The sequence below is a fragment of the Pseudorca crassidens genome, chromosome 15, assembly GCF_039906515.1.
Source record: "Pseudorca crassidens isolate mPseCra1 chromosome 15, mPseCra1.hap1, whole genome shotgun sequence".
Classification (NCBI taxonomy): domain Eukaryota; kingdom Metazoa; phylum Chordata; class Mammalia; order Artiodactyla; family Delphinidae; genus Pseudorca; species Pseudorca crassidens.
Window position 1 is genome coordinate 20,458,070 of NC_090310.1, and position 21,500 is coordinate 20,479,569.

Here is a 21,500-nt window from a genome sequence, read left to right on the forward strand (position 1 = left end):
TTTGCAGTGACCTCTGTGCCAGTGTGGGTGAGTGCCACTAGGACAGGCTTGGTCTTGATTCCCAGCTTTGCCACCTTTCAGCTGTGTGACCTTGGGAAAGTCATTAGCCTCTCTGAGCCTCATTTCCTAATCCGAAAAACAGGGGTCATAACGGTACCTAACTCATAGGGTTATTTGAAGAGCCACTGAGACACAGTGGGAGCAACAGCATGTAGCAAGTGCACAATAGCTGCTAATTTCATAGTCCTCTAGCGTCTGTAACCTACCTTCCCTTTGCGGGTAGAGGAGGGAATTACAGAATGCCATTTTTCTGGGCAATTTTGGCCCTGCTAGACTGATTTGTCACCCTTAAACGGCTCTAATGGGAACCCAGAGTAGGAATAGACAGCCTGTATCTCCTCTAGATCCGGAGGGGAGAGGAATGCCTGTCTGTCTGACCCAGAGCCTGCTTTTGGAGATGGGGCCATTATCCATCTTCACCCCGGCCCTCAGTACTCCCCAAGAGAGAGATGGCAACTGATACCCACGTCAGCCTGGTCCCCGTCTCCCATCTACAAGCAGCTTTGGGGGCCAGAAGCTCCTTCCCGCTCCGCTTCAACACGTCTCTGAGCAAAACTTCTCACAGGAGTCTGTAAGGGGCTGCCCGCTGTAGATACACCCCAGGATGGCCAGGCAGCATCTCCCATCCTCAGTGGCAGTGGTAGGTTCACAATGAGCATGTGGCCCAGGCTGATCCAAATGAGCCTCACTGTCGAGGCTTTTGCTGGGACTGTGAAGGAAAAGCTTTCTTCCTGCTGTGGTTGCTGAGCTGAGGGAATGGAGTCTGGGACTATGGAGGGAAGAGTAGCCTATGGAGAGAAACTGTGTGAGAGGGATATCGACACAGAAGAAAATACAGCCTGTAGCTGAAGCCCTGGATACAGCCAGGCTTGAAATCCCTGGACTTTAATTATAAGAACCAATGAATTCCCCTTTTAGCTCAAGTTCAAATTAACTTGTGACCAAAGGGCTGGCAGATGGAGTTAGAGAATAATCATTGCTCTGCCTGCGCCAGAGCCTCAGGTGAGATAATAAATACGAAAGCCCTGGGCTTCTCTGAGGAGCTGGTATTCTTATGACCAGGAGTCTCGCCTACGTCACTTACAAGAACAGCAATCTAGTCTAGCACCTTACTTTACCTCTCCAAGCGTCAGCTTATTTACTTGTAAAATGGCATGATCATATTTCCCAGTGGTTATGAGAATTCAATGAAATAAGACTTACTTATAAACTACTTGGCCTGGTGCCTGGCATGTCATAAGTGTTTGATACAATACAGTCATTGTTTAAAAACAACAAGTAATAGTGAGTGTGGTGACAACAACTACCATTGCTATTGATAAAAGTCCTAGTCATAGTAGTAAGTGTGGTAATTACCAAGAATTGAGACTCCAGCGTACAGACTTGCCTGGCCCTGAGCTCAGAAACCTGGCTTCCCCAAGGCCTGCCCCACTCAGTCCCTAGCAGTGCTGCCTTTGGCTGGAGTGGCATCAGCCTATGACACCTCCTTCCTCCACAGTGCCATCGTGGGCACTTAATGGGAGGACAGCTTGTTTGCCTTTCAGGCCAAGGACCCAGGTGCTCTAGACCAGCAGGGCTGGGATGCCCTGGTCCCAGGGTCTGAAGCGAGAGCTCCTTCACCACCAGGGCCAGCAGGTGACAGCAGGGCCCTGCAGTGGTCAGCTGTCTGCAGCTGCCAGACCACATTCTTCTTTGATAACAGCTCCCTGATCTCTTTTTGGGAAGCCATTAGGGTTGCCATATTTAGCAATTAAAAATACAGGAAGCTCAGTTAAATTTGAATTTCAGAAAAACAGTGAATGATTTATTAATATGCCCCCAATATTACATGGATGTACGTCTACTAAAAAATTAATTTGCTGTTTATCTAAAGTTCCAGTTTAACTTGGTGGCCTATATTTTATCCAGCACCCCTAGGAGCCATGTCCCCACCACCCTCAGACCATGTGATTCTGCTGGGGGCCAACTGGCCTCAGGTATGGGCAGGATCTGACCAATCCCAGCAGCCTGCCAGTTGGGCACACTGATGATTGGCTCAGAGACAGGCATGTGACCCACTCAGTGACCAATGAGAGTCTGCCTGGGAACTTGCTGTGGCAACTGGGAAAGAGGTGCTCTCTCCTAGCTGAGTTTGGAGTTGCAGATGGCCCTTTGCTGCTGTAAAGTAAGGACAGCCTGCCTGGGAAGGCAGAGAGAACAGACATCACTTGAGCTGCTGGAGATGCTTTTGCTTAAGCCAGTTTTGAGTATTTCTCCCATCTTACCTCTCTTTCTCTCTCTCTTGATTCTCGCAACCCAAAGAAATAAGTTGGACGACACTGAAAAAGGCATAAAGCCACTGTTTCAGGGACAACTTGAAAGAAACTTTAAAAATCACCAGCTTGGACCTTTCTTTGGCCAGGCCTCTGCTCTCAAGTTGTTATGGACGCCTTTCCACCCCCAGAGATGCATCAGGGCACTCTGGCTGCCCAGTCAGACAAAGAACAAAGCTAGACTCTGTGTTTTCTACTTTTATTTTCCAGAACAAAACATGTGCCACCTGGCAGGGCCTCTGATGCCTGCTATCCACCAAAGCTGCCCTCAGTAAACCCACTCACAAGGTCACAAGCGTGCTGCCTGTTCATCTTCGGGGCAGATGGTGACCGGCCCTGGGAGGGAAGTGGCCTGCCTCCAGGGGAGGATGCTCCAGGTCTTGGAGCCTGGCTGGGGGCATCCCAGGCCAAGGATTGGGTCAGGTTGGAGGGTGCGGGCAGGAACACAATTCCCACATCCGTACCAGCACCGTTACTCCACGGAGCCCTCAGCCTGGGACTGGCCAGGAGCTGCTGGCTCTCTGTAGCAGGACCTGGACTCTGGCCTTGGCCACCTCCCGTCCCGGGCCCGTGGAGAGGGCATCATAAAATGTGGCCTTGGGCGACGGTCTCCACTGCTTAGGTCTGAATTCCTGGGCTGCCCGGGATGGGCAGGGTCTAGATGGCATCGCCCTCGTTGTCAGACTCGATGACGTCCAGTGGCTGCAGACGCAAGGAGTCGTAGTTGGGGGGTGGGGTGCCTGGGATGGGCGGGGTCTGCTCATGGGGGTGGGGCCCAGCATCGGGGCCGTGTGTGGCCGTGTCAGGCTGGAAGCCAAAGTTGGTGTGGGCCTCCACCAGCTCAGCCACGGTGGGCGGTGGGCCATCGTAGCGGGCCTGGGTCCGCCTCCGCCGCAGGCTCTTGGCGAGGGCCACCAGCTTGATGATGGTGATCCACACGAAGTCGATGATGATCTCCGCGAACTCGATGAGGCACAGCACCGAGCCCCCCATCCAGAAGCCAAACTGTCCTCCCAGGTTTGAGAGCAGCCAGACGATCTGTGGGGAGCAGGGGACTGAGGGCCCGGCCGGGGAAGAGGGGCTGGTTGGGCCACAGATTCCTGCCTCAAGCCCAGCCTCATGGGTTCCTGTGAGGTGGGTTGTTGGCCAGGAAGGGGGAAAGGGTGACCGTCTCAGCACAGGGAAGTAATCTGACACTGCTTAAGGGACCGTCCTCTGGGTACCAGGTGGAGGGACTGCAGGCGGGGCCGAGGTGCCAGGAGCCCCCAGACTCACGTTATTTGCTGCTGACTCCTCAATGGTGCGATAGTTGTATTCTTGGAAGTAGATGTTGAGCTTGATAACTCCCTTCCTGCAGGAAGCAGCAAAGGAAGCTGGTGCCCTCTCCCCAAGAGAGAGAGAGACACACACACACACACGCACGCACGCACGCACGCACACACACACACGCACACACGCACACGAAAGGCAGCAAGGCCCCCCCAGCCCTCCTCTGGCTCGAGCTTCTCACCTGCCACTCCCAGGAGTGGTGAGGTCCAAACAAGCGCCAGGAAGGGCCCCTCCAGGCCTTGGGGCCACAAAAGGCAGCACTGCCCAGCACCCATCCTGTGTGCCCCTTTCTGAACCAGCTCTCCAGAGGACTCTGGGGCCCGAGACAGTCCTGAGGATCAGCTCCGGGCTCCCCTCTCCCACTCCCAGCCCATGGACAGTAGGCTTGACATAGAGTCCTAAGCCTTGGCTCTCTGTCAGGGGACCTGAGATGGTCCTCAGAAAGGCGATGCTCTCTCACACCTCCAGGCTTCTGCCGGGACATTGCCTCTTCTTATTTGTCTGAACATTTACTACTCCTCCTTGGAGGATCGGCTCAAGTGTCATCTCCCTATACAGACCTCCCTTATCTCTCAGGAAGAAGGAGCCTCCTTCCCTGCTGGGATCCCACAGGAAGGGTCCTGGGCAGACTCCCATCATCATAAGCCCTGTTCGCATACCTCTGTCCTCTAGACTCGAACTTCCTGGTAGACTGAATCTTCTGTTTTTCTTGTGCTCAATGCATGTTTGTGTTGAATGGATGGAAAAATGGTTGAATGGATGGAGGGTGGGTGGGTGGATGGATGAGTGGGAGAATGGAAGGATGGACAATGGAGGGGCGGATGGATGGATGGATGTGTGAGTGGAGAGATGGGTGGGTAGAAGACTGGAAGGATGGATGATGGATAGATGGGTGGATGGGTACAAGGATGAAAGGACTGGAGGGGTGGATGGCTGGATGGCCAGGTGACAGATGGAAGAACAGGCTCTCCTTTAGGAAGCGGTAGGCTCTGAGCCCCCCTGGCTGGCCTCTCTCAGTGCTCCTCTAGGCTTGCTTCTGAATCTGATCAGTGTGAGAAGGTGACTGAGTAGCAGCTCTATGCCCAAGCCCCTCCCCTGAGGCTCTGGTTCCTCCTCTCTTCTGCCTTCCCTGGCCCGTCCAGACTCTGAGCTCACCTGTTCATGGTGATATTGGGGCTCTGGTCCCGCTCCTCTGACAACACATGGAAAATCCAGTCCTGGAACCCAAAAAGGCAGCTGAAAACAATGGTGCCCTGCAGCATCCCCTCCCAGTCATGGGCCCTGCTACCTGTGGAGGCAGACCACAGCCCTGTATCTTCTTGAAGCCCCTGGGGGACCACGTGTTGGCCCAGGGAGAAGGGAGGGTGACAGTGCACGCCGTGGCTGCTGTTCTGAGGAGAATGCACTCGGCTCTCTAGGCTCTCCCCCATAGGCCCGGCCTCCCTGTGCCAGCTCTTTCCCACCTCTGACCCTTGCACCTGCTGTTCCCTCTGCCCAGATCCTCCCCAGACCCGCCCAGCCTGGCTCAGCCCCATCCTCCAGTTTTAATCAAATGTCACCTTTTTAGGGAGGTCTTCCCTGACTACCCTAAGGCCTCTTCCCCCAGTTAGCCTCTCATCATCTGGTCTACCCTACACAGCCATTTGAAATGATCTTATTTCTGTATATTGTCTGTCTCTCCAGGTAGAAAGTACGCTCCGTAAGGGCAAAGGACTGTGTGTCCCGCTTACTGCTGTGGCCCCAGCACAGTGCTTGGGGGACGTGGGTGGAAGTTAGCAGGGAGGGAGGGGAAGGAGGGAGGAACCCCCCTCTGTAAGGTTCCAAACAGCCTGCAGACCTCTGCCCAGACCTGCCTCCCACCCAAAGATGGGCAGCCAGGAGCTTGGCCGTGCCCCTGACTCACCTCAGAGGACTCAGAAGGCCAGACGGCCATGGAGATGGTCATCTTGTACTGCGTGTCACTGGAAGAGAGAAGGCAGCCTGTCACTGTCCCAGCTGCCCCACCATCCACAGCCTGCCCCGCCGCCCACACGAGCCTCCGGGCAGGACTCACTTGCAGGACTCCTTACAGACATCGATGCAGGTCTCCCTCTGCGCCAGGCTCGTGCGCAGGGCCGAGTAGCAATAGGCTGAGCGGTAGCGGGTGGGGAGAGAGACTCTGAGCGGGGTTTTGTGCTTTGAGCCTCAGGCTGCCCTCTGCCCTCCTGGCCCTGGGCCACCTAAGGCCTGTGCTTAGGTTGAGTGGGGGGAGTTGTCTCAATCCGAACCCCCCTGGTCATGGAGAATCACCTACATCCACCCCCAACCCGCCCCGTCGCCAGCCATTTCACCCCAGCCTGGCCTGGGGGATCCTCTCCCCAGACAGCCCAGCCCCAGCTCAGCAGCATCAGAGCAGCTTTCCCTCCACCTGTCACCCGATCCTGGCCGGTGGGCCGGGGTGATGGGGTCATGTGGGAAGGGATGGGTGGCTGGAAGGGGTAAAGTTTTCCCCTTTTGTCCACACATTTTGTTAGTTTTAAGAGGTGGTAGGGGGCTTCCCTGGTGGTCCAGTGGTAAAGAATCCGCCTTCCAATGCAGGGGATGCGGGTTCGATTGCTGGTCAGGGAACTAAGATCCTACCTGCCACAGGGCAACTAAGCCCCCGGGCCACAGCTACTGAGCACGTGCGCCGCAAACTACAGAGCCCATGCGTTCTGGAGCCCACGTGCCACAACTAGAGAAGAGAAAACCCACATGCCACAGCTAGAGAGAAGCCTGCGCGACGCAACAAAGAGCCCGTGCGCTGCAACGAAAGATCCCACACGCCTCAATGAAGATCCCGTGTGCCGCAACTAAGACCCGATGCAGCCAAAAAGTAAAATAAATAAATAAAAGGTTAAAAGAAAAAGAGGTGGTGGGATGCTCTTTGCTGCTGACAACATCCATCGGTGTTTGGACTCCAAGCCTGGATCCCAGCTCAGTGTGAGCCCAGCAGGGGCTCCTCCGCCTGTGGCTTCAGGTCTCAAGGACAAATTCTCTTCCGAACATACATGTTTCAAGTGTAGTTAATGGAGTCGAAGAGTAGGGGGAGAGGCGAGAGGGGCTGTGGTCTGAGAGGACGGGGACGGAGGGCGTGGAGCTCCGACCTCCCTTGTGGTCAGGGCCTGCGGGGGCAGTGGCCCAGCTGGCGGGTGGCCGGTCCCCCGGGGCTCCCCACTCACCCCAGTCTGGGAATTCCTGGTTGTTGCAGTATTTCTCTCCACGGGGCAGTGGGTACAGGTAGTGGCCACAGCTGCAGTTACGGATCATGTGGTCTTGGAAGCAAGAGCGAATACAGGCCTGGGGGTGGAGGAGGTACAGAGAGAATGCAGACTTGACGGTGATGTCCCCGTCCCAGCCCCGGGGGAAGGGGGCCCAGAGAGCTTGCTGCCCAGGCCACGGGGGCTGGGGGGCGGGGGGGAGGGGCACCTCCCGCGCAGAAGCAGCGGCCGAGCCTCCTCCAAGTTGGGGCGTGGTGGTCCTCCCCTGTCCCTGGCCCCCGTAGAGGGACTCGGGCCAGAGGCCAGCTCTCTGAGGATGGCCCCTGCCACCTTTCAGAGTTGGGGCCCCACGGATGACATGGGGAGGGGTGGCTTGTTCCAGCACTAAAGCGGACTCTGAGGGACTTCCCTGGCGGTCCAGTGGTTAGGACTCTGCGCTTCCACTGCAGGGGGCACGGGTTTGATCCCTGTTCAGCAAACTAAGATCTGCATGTGGCCAAAAAAAAAAAAGCTAACTCTTAGATAGCGCTTGTCACAAGGCTGCCAGCAGCTTTCCGAGCCCTTTACGTGGAAGGACCCAGAAGGGAAGACAGGCAGGCTTGCCCTGTGCTCCTTCTTCCTGGAGAGAAACACTCAGGGAAGGCGAGAAGTGTGCTGTGATTGCTCAGAGTGGATGGAAGAGGAAGTGACCTTGTACAGAATGTCCCCTGTTTGGGAATGGGGAGGGGGAGAGTGGACTCAGCCCTCCCCTCCCCCTGCCCCAGCCCCGGGCTGGTTGAGATGAATCTACTCATACTGGGTTTTCAGGTCATTCCACTCAGAGACGAGCTATGTGTCCCGGGGCCAGCCCTTAGCCTCTGAGCCTCAGTTTACTCCTGTCGCTCCCGTCGGCTCAGGCGGGGAGCTCGGCTTGCCATGGGGCGCTCAGCGAACGGAAGCAGCCATTCCTCACGTCTCTTGCTGCCCAGGTTCCCAAGCGCTGCCTCTGGAGGACCCCCTGCTCCCACCCCGGCCAAGGAGCCCACAGCTTCTCTTCCGCTCTCCTGCCTGCTGCTCCTCAGGCCAACCCATCCTCTCCTCTGTCCTCCCTGGCAAACCTGGGGGCTCCCTGCGGGAGGAAGTGGCCGGGGGGAGGTGGCAGATGAAATGGCACAGCCGGGAGGAGCGGGTCTGGGGCGAGGTCAGGGGCAGTGGCGTCAGAAGGGAGCCCTGACTTGGCCAAGTGTCTCCCACTCGCCCAGACCCCACTGTCTCACCTGGAAGGAGGGAGTCCTCTCCAGGGCCCAGCTGAGGCTGGGCTAGGGCGGGGCCTGGGCGGGCCGAGCACCAGACCAGGGCCTGGGGCTCTGCCAAGGTCTCCGGCCAGAGTGGTGACTGCACTGGACTGGACGAAGCAAGAACTGAGGTTTATCTAGAATGAGGCCTCCAGGGCTGGGGCCTGATGCCTCTGGCCTCCCCCTCCATGCTCCCCACCTCCCTGTGCTGTCTTGTCTGTCCATCTGTCCTCCCTCCAGAGGCTTGGAAGGTTCCCTGAGCTCTCCATCGCAGGCAGGAGCCTCAGAGTGTGGGGTGCCTGGGGTCAGCTGGATGGAGTGGGCGGGCAGGCGGGCATGGGGGAGAGTAGAGTCCCCTGACTAAGGCAAACGGGAAGACCACACCTTGCTTGGGGCTCTCAGACACGGAGCCAGGCACTGCTCTGCCATGGCCCTTGTTATGCCTCAGTTTCCTTATCCACCAAGGAAGACTGGGCTGGGAGAAAAAGTGTCAGCAAGTGGTCACTTTTGCAAAGACTCAGTGTGTCCTTCTCCACTGGGGCCAGGTCTGAGGCCAGGCCTCCTGGGCTGACCTTGGAGATCAGCATAAGGGGGAAGCCCCCAGCTGCAGCAAGGGGGATTGAGGCCAGATACAAAGAGGGACTTCTCAGGTACATCAATGAGGCATTTGGACTGGGGTATGTAAACCCCAATTTCTTCATTCCTAATAATAGTATCTACATCTTAGGGTTGTTGTGAGGGTTAAATGATTTAATGTATATATGTGAAGCACGTGGAACAGTGCCTGCCTAGCACACAATAAGCCTGCTGTTATTAGTATATTAATACTTATAATAAATGGCATATATAATAAATGCTATTAATAGCATAATACGTTAACAATAATTAGTAATTATTGTTAGTATATTATTGCCCGTAGGGGTATTGAAAGGATTAAATGATGATGTAATTCACGTAAACCCTTAACATACACAAGGCTTCTTCTTGGGAGACCCCAGAGCGAGACCCCAAGGGCACACCTACAAAGCAGGGTGGAGAAGCGGCCAGCCCTGGGCCCCGGTGGGAACCAGGACAGGGCACCCTGTGGTCCCAAAGATCCAGCAGAGTCAGCCCTGCTGGGATTAGCTTTCCCAGAGACCTCAGGCCTCAGGCTAGGTAGACGTGGATGGGGCCCCAGCGTCATGAGGCTGCACCATCTTCCCACCTGGATGGAGTAGGTCGTGTTGTAGTCGCTGTAGAGGTTTCGGATGGGGACGTCAGAGCCGTTCACGGTGCACTGGCTGTAAGGCTCGCCCTTGCGCTCCAGCTTGTCCTGTGTGAGAGGTTGTTTGTGGGGGGGCCCCTAGTCACCCCTAGGAAGCCCCCTCTGTTCCTCCCTCCCATCTAGCATGCAGGTCTAGGGGATGCTGAGAGGGGATAGAGGGCTCATGTCCCAGCAGGCGCCAGTGCTTGGGGGGCACCCATCTTCCCCCAGAGCGTGGCCGCCCGGTGTGGTTCCAGCCAGAAGGCGAGGCAGGAGTGGATGGTGAGGAGATCCAGGGCTTGGGGAGGCCCGGATCTCTGGCTCTCAGGCCCTGGGAGGTGGGCGCTGGGCAGGTGGGGTGCCCTTGGGCTGCAGCCATACCACCAGCACCCCGATGGAAGTCTCCATCCCCGACATGGCGAAGATGCCCTCTTCTTTGATGAAGGGGTACGACATCTGCTCGTGAAGCATCAGCCGGGCACCGGCTGTGGACGTGAGGAAGGGCACGTAGTCTTCCTGGCCCACGTCCAGGATCAGCTTCAGGCCTGAGGGGAAGATGGGGCTGAGGGCTGCCTGAGCTCGCTCCCCAAGGCTGAAGGGACACCCACCACCCACTGGTCCAAGTCCCCTCCAGCCAAGGGTCTGTGCAGGAAGCTGGCTCCACTTTACGAAAATCCAGACTTCTTGCTTTCTCTAAGGCCCCCATTCGAGTCCAAGCCACCATGGTCTTGGGCTCCTTTTGCCCCCTATACCACCCGCCATGATCTCTCTTCCACAGGGCAGGTAGACCTAGGGCCACAGCACAGGTGGTCCTACCTCCAATCACACAGGTCCTCACGCTCTCCACTCACTTCCCTTTGCTGCCGTGCTGCTTCCTGCTGCTAGGACTTCGTAACGCTCTCCCTTCTCTCTGGAATGCTGTCTCCAGCCTCACCTTTCACCTAGAAACTCTTGCTCTTCCTTCAGATCTCAGCCCAAGTGTCACTTCCTTCAGAAGCCTTCCCTGACTACCTAGACTGGGTCTCAGGATCTCTGCGATATGCTCTCCTAGCCCTGGAACTTTCCTTCCAAGTACCTCTCTCACTCTTGAGATTCTTCTTTTATTATCTGTCTTCCTGCCCCACTCCACTGTTCCCTTCTTGAAGGTAGAGACCAGACCCATCATTTTATGCACCATGGGACCGGGCTAGGTGGTCAGGACAAGAAGGCTAGCATTTACTGAGCACTTGCTACATGCTGAGTGCTGGGCTAAGGGCTTTATTTACATGATCCCACTGGTGCTTTCAAGGGGCATATGAGTTAGGTACAATTATCGTCCCCATTTTACAGATGAGGAAGCTGAGGCTCATAGAGGAGAAGGGATGTTGTCATAGGTCACTCAGTGAGGAAGTGGAGGGTTGCTGGGCTTCTAAACAGGCAGCCAGGCTCCTTGATCTTAATCATCTTCTCGTATAGACTTGAGTCGACCAGCACCTCTGTGATACCCAACGTCAGGGGCACAGGGGTGGTGAAGGGTGGGCAGCCCACCCACACCCCTATTGACCAGCAGCCCTGACAGTTGCTGAATGACACCTGCCCTCTGATGGCTGGGGAGGGCACAACCTGAGCGGGGAGGAAGGATTTGCTCCCCAGGGCCTGGTGCACGTGCCGAGTCCGCCAGCCTTTCTCCCCAAATGAGCAGCCTCTGCTGTCAACCGCTTCCTCTTCCTCCCTTCTGTTCACTACTTCACCTGCTCTCTGTCTCTCAAGAACTGCACAGAAACAAGGCTGAGAGGAAGGGTTCTGCCCCAGGGTAACTATGTGAGCGTGGGCAAATTATGTACAACTTCTCAGAATATCTGCATTTATCGAGCATTTGCTACTTGCCAGGCTTAGAGACAAGGCTGCTTGCTCTGTGCTCAGAGGTCTACCTGCCTTAGGCCAGGATGATTCGATGAGTTCTATACTACATATATGCCCTGCTCTGTTCGATATGGGGAAACAAGGGCTTCGAGAAGTTAAGTCTCAGCTCAGCCTCACCCGGGGATAAATGGTGGAGCTGGGATTCCACCCAGTCACAGAAGCCTGTGCTCTTGACCACTAAGCTTACTGCTACCTCGCTTTCCTCATCAGCAAAATGAGCACACCAGTCACTACCCCAGGGATTTATGAGCGTTGGGTGGGGGACGGCTGAGAAGGCACCTGGCCTAGCCCCCGTGCACACAGTAGGTGCCGGCCTCCCTCTACCCTCGGTCCTGCCCCTCAATGGCCGATGGTAATTTGGTCTTTCAGCCCCACGTGATAGGATTTAAATCCTCATGGCCCTGGCTCCAGGACAAACCAACACTTACCAAACTCAGCTCCGGGGTTGGCTGAAGGGAGGGCCTTCTCCTTCATGCCCCAGTTGAAGATGTAACAGTTGCCATAATCAGGGTGGAAGATGCGTGTGAAGTTCCTGAAAGAAACACCATCAGCTAGAGAGCAGGGCCCACCCCACCCCATCTGATGCCTCCCCTGCCCAGGGCTCGGGTAGATTACTGCTCAGAGAGGCTTAGGAAGGGAGAGGTGAGCAACAGGTCATTCTGTCCCTTTACCTGCACCCATGCACCCACCAGAGAGGAGATTCCTGGACTCCCTTGGGAAAGAAGGGTGAGGAAGGGTGGGACGAGGCTCTCTGGCTTAGCCATGAGTGATGAAAAAGAAGATTATTTGATGTTTTCATGTCTCATCTACACGGTCTTGTAAGTCATGTGGTCATTTAAACGGTGGCCCCCAAAAAGAGATGTCCACGTCCTAACCCCAGGGACCTGGGAGTGTGATCTTATTTGGAGAAGGAGTCTTTGCGGACATAATTCAGGATCTTGAGATGAGATCAGCCTCTTTTATCCATGTGGGCCCTAAATCCAACCATGAGTGTCCTTAAAGAGACAGAAGAGGAGACACAGATACAGAGGAGAAGGCCATGTGAAGACGGAGGCAGAGATTGGAGTTACACAGACAGAAGTCAAGGAACACCTGGGCCCACCAGACGCTAGAAGGGGCAAGAAAGGATTCTCCCCTGCAGCCTCTGGAGAGAGCCTGGTCCTGCTGACACCGGGACTGCCCACTTCTAGCCTCCTCTGTGAAAGAATAAATTTCTGTTGTTTTAAACCACCCAGTTTGTGGTCATGTGTTACAGCAGCCCCAGGAAACGAATACAGATCATAAGAGTGAGAGGGCGGCTCCAGGCAGTGTTTGCTGCAAGGAGCTGGCAGAATGCAGACAGGTGGGCTTGTCGGGGAACCTCGGCAGCTCAGGTAAAGAGGAAAGTAGACGGAGATGGAGGGCTGCGAATCAGGAGGGGGTGCAAGCAGAGGCCAGGAAAGAGAACTTCACAACGAGGTGTGAAGAGCCCCATCTAGGATCCTATCTTATGTCATGAGAATGTCTCCTAAGGAAATAATTCAGCAACAACACAAAATGTTTGCATAAAGATGCTCATGGAAGAAGCGACAGTATAATGTAGTTGCAGATAATTTGGTTAATTTTTTTTGATATGGAACTTTTCAAACATAAAAAGTTGAGAGAATGAAGCCCACCACCAGCTTCAACAATCCCCTACGGGACTTCCCTGGTGGCGCAGTGGTTAAGAATCCACCTGTCAATGCAGGGGACACAGGTTCGAGCCCTGGTCTGGGAAGAGCCCACATGCCGCAGAGCAACTAAGCCTGTGCGCCACAACTACTGAGCCCACGTGCCACAACTACTAAAGCCCACGCACCTAGAGCCCGTGCACCGCAACAAGAGAAGCTGCCGCGATGAGAAGCCAGCTCGCCGCAACTAGAGAAAGCCCGCACGCAGCAACGAAGACCCAACACAGCCAAAAAAAAAAAAAAATCCCCTACAGCCAGTCATGTTTCATCTCTACCTGCCCCCACTCTCCCTCCCATATTTTTGAAGAAGATCTCAGACATCATAGTTTTATTTGTTAACATTTCTATGTGTATCTCTACAAGAACTCTTAAAAAACCATGCTAAACATAACTAACAAAAATTCCTTAATATTATTAAACATTCAATTTATATTGCCTCACAGAGGTCAATTCTGGGTTTACAATTTATTTGTTTAAACTGGGATCCAAATGACGTTGACATGTGATTGGTTGATATGCCTTTGAAATCCCTTAATCTATGGCTCCCTTCATCTGACTTTTTTTTTTGTCCTTGTAAAATAGCTGTTAAGAGTTCTGGTTTCATCCAGCTAATAACTGAAGAGGGAGTGATACAATTAGAGGATCATCATTTTGCACCCCCGATTTTGGGGATTTGGGGCAATGTGCACCAGTAGTGACCAATGCTGTGTGTCCTGATGCAAGAGCACAGGCTGTCCGGGAAGTGGCCTTGCCAATAAACAAAACAACAAAACAGCAAAACCCAGCCTTGAACAGGATCGAGCATCTGTCTCTACCGTTTATAACAAATACTGGAGACAGAGGAACAAGTTCAAAGACACTACAAAAAGTCAGTATGCAAAATCCAGACTCCAGTTTCTTCAACAAAGAAATTGTGAGAGAGGGTAAGGGAGGTAACCTATAGATTAAAATAAACTACAAAGACTTGGTTACAGTCACAACCTGTGGACTTTAATTGGATCCTGATTCAAACAAGTAAACAAAAAAGTATGACATTGACGAGTGTGAACACGACTGGATAGTTGATGGTATTGAGGTATCACTGTACATCTCTTTTTCAGGTAGGATAATGGTATTGTGCTTCTGTTTAAAAAAGTCTCTTTTAAGATACATTCTGAACACTATATAGATGAAAGAATATGATGTCTGGGATTTGCTTTAAAAACAGCACAGGACAGGATGTGAATCACACTTGTTGGTTCTGGGTGGGTAGGTCCATGTGAGTTCATCACACCCTGTTCTATCTATGTGTATGTTCTCAAGTCTTCATAGGAAATAGCATTTAAAATGTCCTTGTGTTGGGCTTCCCTGGTGGCACAGTGGTTGAGAGTTCGCCTGCTGATGCAGGGGACGCGGGTTCGTGCCCCGGTCTGGGAAGATCCCACATGCCGCGGAGCGGCTGGGCCTGTGAGCCATGGCCGCTGAGCCTGCGCGTCCGGAGCCTGTACTCTGCAACGGGAGAGGCCGCAACAGTGGGAGGCCCGCGTACCGCAAAAAATAATAATAATAATAAAATAAAATATCCTTGGATGTTTTTATACTGTTTTTGTTATTTTATTAAAAAACAGAAAGGAATGGGGCTCAGTGCATCAAATACTGCAGAAATATCACCTGAAATGCAGTACTTTCTAAGCTTTCTGTCCCACAACTTTTACTGAGTGACTTTCAGGGGCCAGGCCCGTGCTGAAGATTTCTAATTCTCAAAATAACCCCATGAGGTCAGCTGCTCTTTGTCCCTGTGTTCAGATTAGGAAACCATTTCCTCTATCTTTTGTCTCACCGTCTGTGCCAGCAGAATGAGGTGGGTCCAGGGCAGGCAGTGAAATCCAATCTGGGAGCTGACCCTGCCTGACACATGTGAGCTGCCTCCTCAACCCGAGCTTTGGTGTCCTCCATGGTGAAAGGGAAATCAGGAAGAAAGTGCATCTCTTCACCCAACATTTATTGAGGAGCGCACTGCGTTGGGGACACTGAGGCTGGCGAGACAGCCCTACCCTCGAAGCTCACAGCGTGGGGGACACTACGGAGCAGCGTCACGGCAATCCTCGCTTTCCAAAGTGCGTCTCTGGCCTAGCTGCCTCCCTCCACCTCCAAGGCTCCCAGCCTGGTCCAGGCCGCCGGCATCTCCTGCCCCAGTTCCTGCTGGAGCCTCTGCCTCCCCGGTCCTGCTCTCTCAGTCTTCCTCCTGCACAGTGGTCAGGGTGAGTGTTCAAGTTGTGAATCAGCCCACGGCACGCCCCTACTAGAACCTTCCAGAAGCTCCTTGCTGCTCACAGAATAAAATGCAAACGCCCTACTGGGCTTTCTCCCTGCGTTGTTCATTATACTCCAGAGACACTCCAAGATGTTTCCAAATTCAAGGCCCGCTGCTCCTTGGGCCTGGGATGTTCTCTGAGCGTCCCCTGACCTCCCTACGCAAAGTCACTTCCCAGTTACTTGACCATTTCCACCTGCTTATTCCCCTGCGGGCATGCGCAGAAGCTGAACTCATCTCCTTTAACTGCTTGCTTATCAGCTGCCTCTTGCTTTAAACCATAATCCCAGGGAGGGCAGCTGTCTGTTTGCAGGGAGAAAGAAGTTAAAGGCTAGGAGCTCAGGCCCAGGAGCCAAGCCTGCCCGAATTTGAATTCTGGCTCTGCCACTTACTAGCTGGTGAGCCTGGGGGAAGTTACTTCACCTCTCCGTGTCTCGTTTCTCCACCTGTAACACTGGGGTAACCACAGCGCCCACCCAAAGGGACTGACGTGAGGGTTGGAAGCCAAGCACACTGAAATACTGAACAAATTCACCCCCCATCCTCAGAGCCTGGCACTCGGTAGACACTCAGTAAATATTTGTTGGATAAATTATAGTATGTGGTAAGAGTATCAACAGAGATAAGCCTGGAAGAGTGGGCGTCGGGGTAGGGAGTAGGTCAGGGAAGGTTTCGTGGAGGAGGTGAGGCCTGAGCTGAGACTTCAAGGGTGAGTAAGAGGTAGCCGAGCCTGGCGGGTGGGGAGGAGAAAGGGCAGCCCAGGCAGGGGGCACGACACACGCGAAGTCCCAGAGGGAAGGAACAGCTTTGGGCAGGCACTACAGAGTCTCTGTCCTGTGTGGGATCAGGGCTGTGGCCACAGGGAAGGAACGGAGCAGGGCAAGCCAGCTGCAGCCAGGCCCTGTTCTGGAAGGAGAGGCCCCACCCCAGGGGTGTGGGATACGGTGTGCCCAAGGAGCTGTCCTGGACATCTACAGCTCAGGAGCGGGTGACTCCGGGCACGGCCAGATCCCCTCCTGTCCCGGGTTGCACTCTCAGTCTTGCCAACTATTTGCTTGTTGATAATGTTCTTTACCTGGAGAGGCTGCTCCCAGCACTGGCTACCTCCGGCTCCAGAGCTAGGCGCTTCCCTCCAAAAACCTTCCCTGGAACAGAGGCTAGGCGTATAGACAGAGACCAGCAAGCCTCCAGAAAAGACTGGGAAACAGAGCATCCTAGCAGGAAGCAGTATAACAACAGTGGTACTGTGTAGTAGGGTTTGGGGGAGGTCAGGAACTAGCTTAGCTGGCCAATCCCTGAAGCAATAATAACAACAACAACAACACTTATAGATGCCTAGATCTTGGTTTCTAAATACCATTCTCCAATAAAAGGACTGGAGCTCCTCAGAGAAATGGCTGATTCTAGGACTGGGGCATCTTGTTGTGCCAGAAAGTAAGGAAGTACTTAAAAAATAAATAAAGGGATGGGAACACGTCAAAGAGACATAGGAGCCAACTGAAGGAGCTCTCAGTGGCCAAAGATGGAAAATTTTGAGTAAGAAAATAAATAGTGTGGTATTGGATTACAACCCAAATATACATGAGTCCATATTGGTATAAATTAAGAGACTGAATAAATAAACAAATGGAGAAGACATAAATCTTCCTTACAGAAGAATTCCGAATAGTGTATGTTCCCCTCTCCAGGAGAAGTGGAGTTTAGTCCCTCTCCCCCTGCCGTCACCTCCACCCCCCAGAGTACAGACTGAACTTAGAGACGTGCTTCCACGATACAGAGCACAGGGGGGGCAAAGGGGTTACGTTAGAGTGGAGAAGCCCAGCACGCGGCACCTGCACCTCGGAAGGCCAACATCACGGGTGGTGTCGAGTGCCTAACATGTACCCCACACACCATGGGATGAGAAGCCCCTCACCTCTGTGGTCTTCTTCCCCCAAATCCATCTTATCTGTGTAACCCCAAATCAAAGCCTTTCTATAAGACACCCAACCAGTTCTCTGAAACTGTCACAATCATCCAGAACAAGGAAGTCTGAGAAAGTGTCACAGCCAGAATGGACAAAGGAGGCGTGACAACCGACAGCAACCGACAGGGGTCTCTCGGATGGAATCTTGAACAGGAAAAGGTCACCAGGAAAAACTGACAAAATCCAAATAAAGTGTTAGGTGTATTTAATAATGATGTGCCCATGTCGGTTTCTTAGTTTTGATAAATTACTATGGTGATGTAAGATGTTACCGAGAGGGGAAACTGGGTGAGGAGTACAAGGGAACTCTGTACTCTCTCTCTGAAACTTTTCTATAAATCTAAAGCTATTCCACAATAAAAAGTTTATCTTTAAAGTGCTCATATATAATTCTTAACACATGCTCGGCACTGTTCTAGGCACTTTTTTGTTTTTCTTGTCTCCTCTACTTTTTTTTTTTTAACATCTTTATTGGAGTATAATTGCTTCACATAAGCACTTTATCTATGTTAACTCATTTAATCCCCATGATAGCCCTATGAGGTCATTTCAGTATCCCCATTTTCCAGATGAGAAAATTGAGGCACAGAGAGGCTAAGGAGCGTGCCCCACAACACACAGAGCTGGCATTCAAATCTGGGTGCTTTGGTGTCAGGGTCCAAACGTGGCTCACATGTTCCTAAAACTGCAGCTGCTGCGTCTTGAGCATTTGCCACATACGAGCAGGGGAGGAAGGAGTCCAGAACAGAGTGAGGAAGCCGTTGTGTCTGGAGCGTGGCACTGTGAGGGCAGAGAGAGGCACGTGTCCTCAGCACGGAGTCTGAGGCTGATTCAGGAAGGTGGGTAACCAGCTGGCTGTGGGAGTGAGCAGAAGCGCAGAGATGGGTGGACTGGGGTTTCTGTGCCAAGTGTCTGGGTCACACCCTCCACTCAGACTGCCGAGTGCTGAAGAAACAGGCTTGGGAGGGGTGGGTGGGGAGGAAAGATGATCTTGATTTCTGATGAGGTGGTGAAGTGACACAAGGTGAGCCTGGCCCAGACTGCCACCTCTGACACTCACCAGCTGTGTGACCTCAGAGATGTTGCTTAACCTCTCTGGGCAGTGGTTGCATCATATAAAACGAGGGCTTGTTGCCAGGGTCAAATTGATTTTATACATGTAAAGTGCTAAGAATAGTGCTTGGCACATCAGAAGGGCACAATAAACGTTAGCATCATTATTGAAGAATGAGTTCCTTGTCAAATGTGGGTTTAATGAGAATAATACTGAGTCTTCACTACTGTCAGCCTGTCATGCATATTAACTCATTGAATATTCAAAATAACTCTGTAGAGTAGGCACTGTTATTATCTATTTTACGGAGGAGGAAATTGGAGGCATATAAAGGTTTAGAAATTTGGGACTTCTTCCCTGGTGGCGCAGTGGTTAAGAATCCCCCTGCCAATGCAGGGGACACGGGTTCAATCCCTGGTCCGGGAAGATCCCACACGCCATGGAGCCACTAAGCCTCTGTGCCACAGCTACTGAGCCTGTGCTCTAGAGCCCGCGAGCCACAACTACTGAGCCTGTGTGCCACAACTACTGAAGCCCGCGCGCCTGGAGCCTGTGCTCCGCAACAAGAGAAGCCACCACAATGAGAAGCCCGCACACCACAACGAAGAGTAGCCCCCGCTCGCCGCAACTAGAGAAAGCCTGCGTGCAGCAACGAAGACCCAACGCAGCCAAAAATAAATAAATTAAAAAAAAAAAAAAGTTAAGAAATTTGTTCAAGGCCACACAGCTCGTAAGACAGAGCAAGGATCTGAACCCAATAGTCTAACTGCAGAGTCCAGCCTTGAGCCACCCCTTCACTAGACTTACTCCCCAGCCCTAGCGACACCACAGAAGTTGTGTGGCCAGTACCGGGTGTTGCCTGCCCATCAGCCATCTTCTCTTTGGGGGACCACCCTCAGTCCATGTGACCCAAATGTGACTCGTTTTGGAGGGCGCCATCTTGGCAACAAGCAGGTCATCCCCAGGTTGCCTCTGGCCCTGGATCAGGCCTGGAAACAGCTGGCTCAGTTTAGGGGCCGTGCTGTACGCAGAACGCACGCCTTCGAGCACTGGGATCCTGCTCAATGGGAGATGCTCACGCTTCAGGCACCAGGGACCTGGCAGCAGATCCCGGTGGATCCTAGTTGAACTCACTGTCCCAACTCACTTGCACTTCAGGACATATTCTGACTGCGCAGATGGGCCATATATTTGCAATTACAGTATTGCGTCTCTCTCTTTTAGCTGAGAGGGTAAAAGATGAACTTGTGGGCACAGCACTAGTCCATTGCGTACCAACAGCCTTCAGGCAGGGCTGCCAGGGATGGTTGGGCAGGTGTGCTCTGAACCAAGTGCCCTGGCCCAGAGAGAGGGTTGGAATCCAGCCTGTCACCAACTAGCCAGGAGGTGAACCATCAGCAGGGGGCCATCACGTAACTCTTCCACCTGTAGGACTGGCCTTTTCTGATTCTCACAACGGACCAAATGTGCAGTGGGCCTCCTCAGTGGGCCTGGATTCCGCGACACAGCCTACGAAATGCCTGCCTTTCGAGTGCCTGTGCGTTTTGGGGGACAGAGGGTCCACGGCTGTCAGCAGATTCTCAACAGAGGTCCCTGAAGGTGTACGATTTGACTGAGTTGGGCTGAGGCCACGATCCCTAGGAGGGTGAAACCGGTAGCCTGTCCCTCATCCAAAGCGGCCAGACTCAGCACAGCGCTCCATTCTCCAGAGGCCTTAAGTGTGGGAATTTGAAGCCCCAGGCCAGGAAGACGCCAGCACCTCTGGGAAACAGGACTGGCTGAAGCCCAGGGCGGGACCCAGATGGTGTGGTCCCCCTCACCCAGACGCTTGGCCAGGAAGCCAGGAGGGGGCGCTGGGGCTTCAGCAGCTCTGCCTGTACCCAGCCCCTTCCTTCCCCCGTGACCCGCCAGCCGACCTGCAGCCCCTCTGCCGGCTGCCCCAATTCGGGGACAGAGCTTGGCTCTCAGGCCCAGGGTCTGGATGGTCAGAAGCTGGGGAGGGGAAGGAGGGGGAGATCTGTGGGCTATTTGTAAGAGGACACAGGCTTTTAGGATTGACCCTGCCCTCATTCTGCCATCTTTTCAACATTGGGGGTTGTTTGGGAAAAAGGTGTTTACAGTGAAGACTTCCAGGGCCCTAAGTGCTGACATGAGCCGCTTCATTTCCTTTTTTTTTTTTCTAAAAAAAAATTTTTTTTTGGAAGTTATCTGCATAATGTACTTTTGTCACTATGAATTCCTTTCATATTTTTTTAACATTTTGGAGTATAATTGCTTTACAATGGTGTGTTAGTTTCTGCTTTAAAGTGAATCAGCTATATGTATACATATGTTCCCATACCTCTTCCCTCTTGCGTCTCCCTCCCTCCCACCCTCCCTATCCCACCACTCTAGGTGGTCACAAAGCACCGAGCTGATCTCCCTGTGCCATGCGGCTGCTTCCCACTAGCTATCTATTTTACGTTTGGTAGTGTATATACGTTCATGCCACTCTCTCACTTTGTCACAGCTTAAAGACACAGATCTACTAGAGAATGGACTTGAGGATATGGGGAGGGGGAAGGGTAAAAAATTTTTTTGTTTTTTGGCCACACAGCATGTGGGATCTTAGTTCCCTGACCAGGGATCGAACGCCGCACCCCCTGCCATGGAAGCACGGAGTGTCAACCACTGGACTGCCAGGGAAGTCCCCCCTTTCATTTACTCTTCACAGGAACTCTAGGAAGTGGCTATGGTTACTGTTCCTGTCTTAGGATGAGAAAACCGAGGGCAGTAGATGCTGGGGTACCTGCACAGATCCCCAGCTGCGGGGTATTGGAGGCTAACAGCTCACAGCCGCCCCTTCTCCCGCCACCTTGCCTGGGAAATTAGGAGACCCCGGCCCATCCTCCTGGGGGTGGCACAGAGCCAGTGAGTAACTGATGGGGGCACGTACAAGGGGCTGCTCCCACGCCCCCGCCCCCGCCCTCCGCTTAAGGGAGGTCAACTCTGTGGTGCGGTTTACGCTCCCCGTGGATCAGGTCAGGCCTAGACGTCACCTGTGGCCACAGCCTCCCTTAGCTCAGTCCTCTTTCCTGCAGACTTTCCCTAAAGCGATTCCCTCAGTACGTGATGGGGCC

General features: G+C 53.4%; 2 protein-coding genes across 6 annotated transcripts in view; one reads left to right on the forward strand and one right to left on the reverse strand.

Annotated features, from left to right (window-relative positions):
• The window catches only part of COG7 (component of oligomeric golgi complex 7), a 93,016-nt gene extending 85,537 nt beyond the window's left edge, over positions 1-7,479 (forward strand). Inside the window, exon 18 of one of the 2 annotated variants that reach the window (XM_067706403.1) lies at positions 2,362-7,479. The gene's annotated coding sequence lies outside the window, so the exon portion shown is untranslated. The remainder of the gene's footprint in view (positions 1-2,361) is intronic. The other variant, XM_067706404.1, reaches the window with a different exon arrangement.
• SCNN1B (sodium channel epithelial 1 subunit beta) overlaps positions 2,558-21,500 on the reverse strand; it is a 76,030-nt gene continuing 57,087 nt past the window's right edge. For 3 of the 4 annotated variants that reach the window (XM_067706410.1, XM_067706411.1, XM_067706409.1), the window contains exons 5-13: positions 11,788-11,891; positions 9,839-10,002; positions 9,419-9,526; positions 6,902-7,019; positions 5,755-5,830; positions 5,605-5,662; positions 4,857-4,918; positions 3,648-3,723; positions 2,558-3,410 (exon numbers count right to left, since the gene is read on the reverse strand). In XM_067706410.1, the coding sequence (XP_067562511.1) occupies positions 3,030-3,410; positions 3,648-3,723; positions 4,857-4,918; positions 5,605-5,662; positions 5,755-5,830; positions 6,902-7,019; positions 9,419-9,526; positions 9,839-10,002; positions 11,788-11,891 (1,147 nt within the window). In that variant the 3' untranslated portion in view covers positions 2,558-3,029. The remainder of the gene's footprint in view (positions 3,411-3,647; positions 3,724-4,856; positions 4,919-5,604; positions 5,663-5,754; positions 5,831-6,901; positions 7,020-9,418; positions 9,527-9,838; positions 10,003-11,787; positions 11,892-21,500) is intronic. The other variant, XM_067706412.1, reaches the window with a different exon arrangement.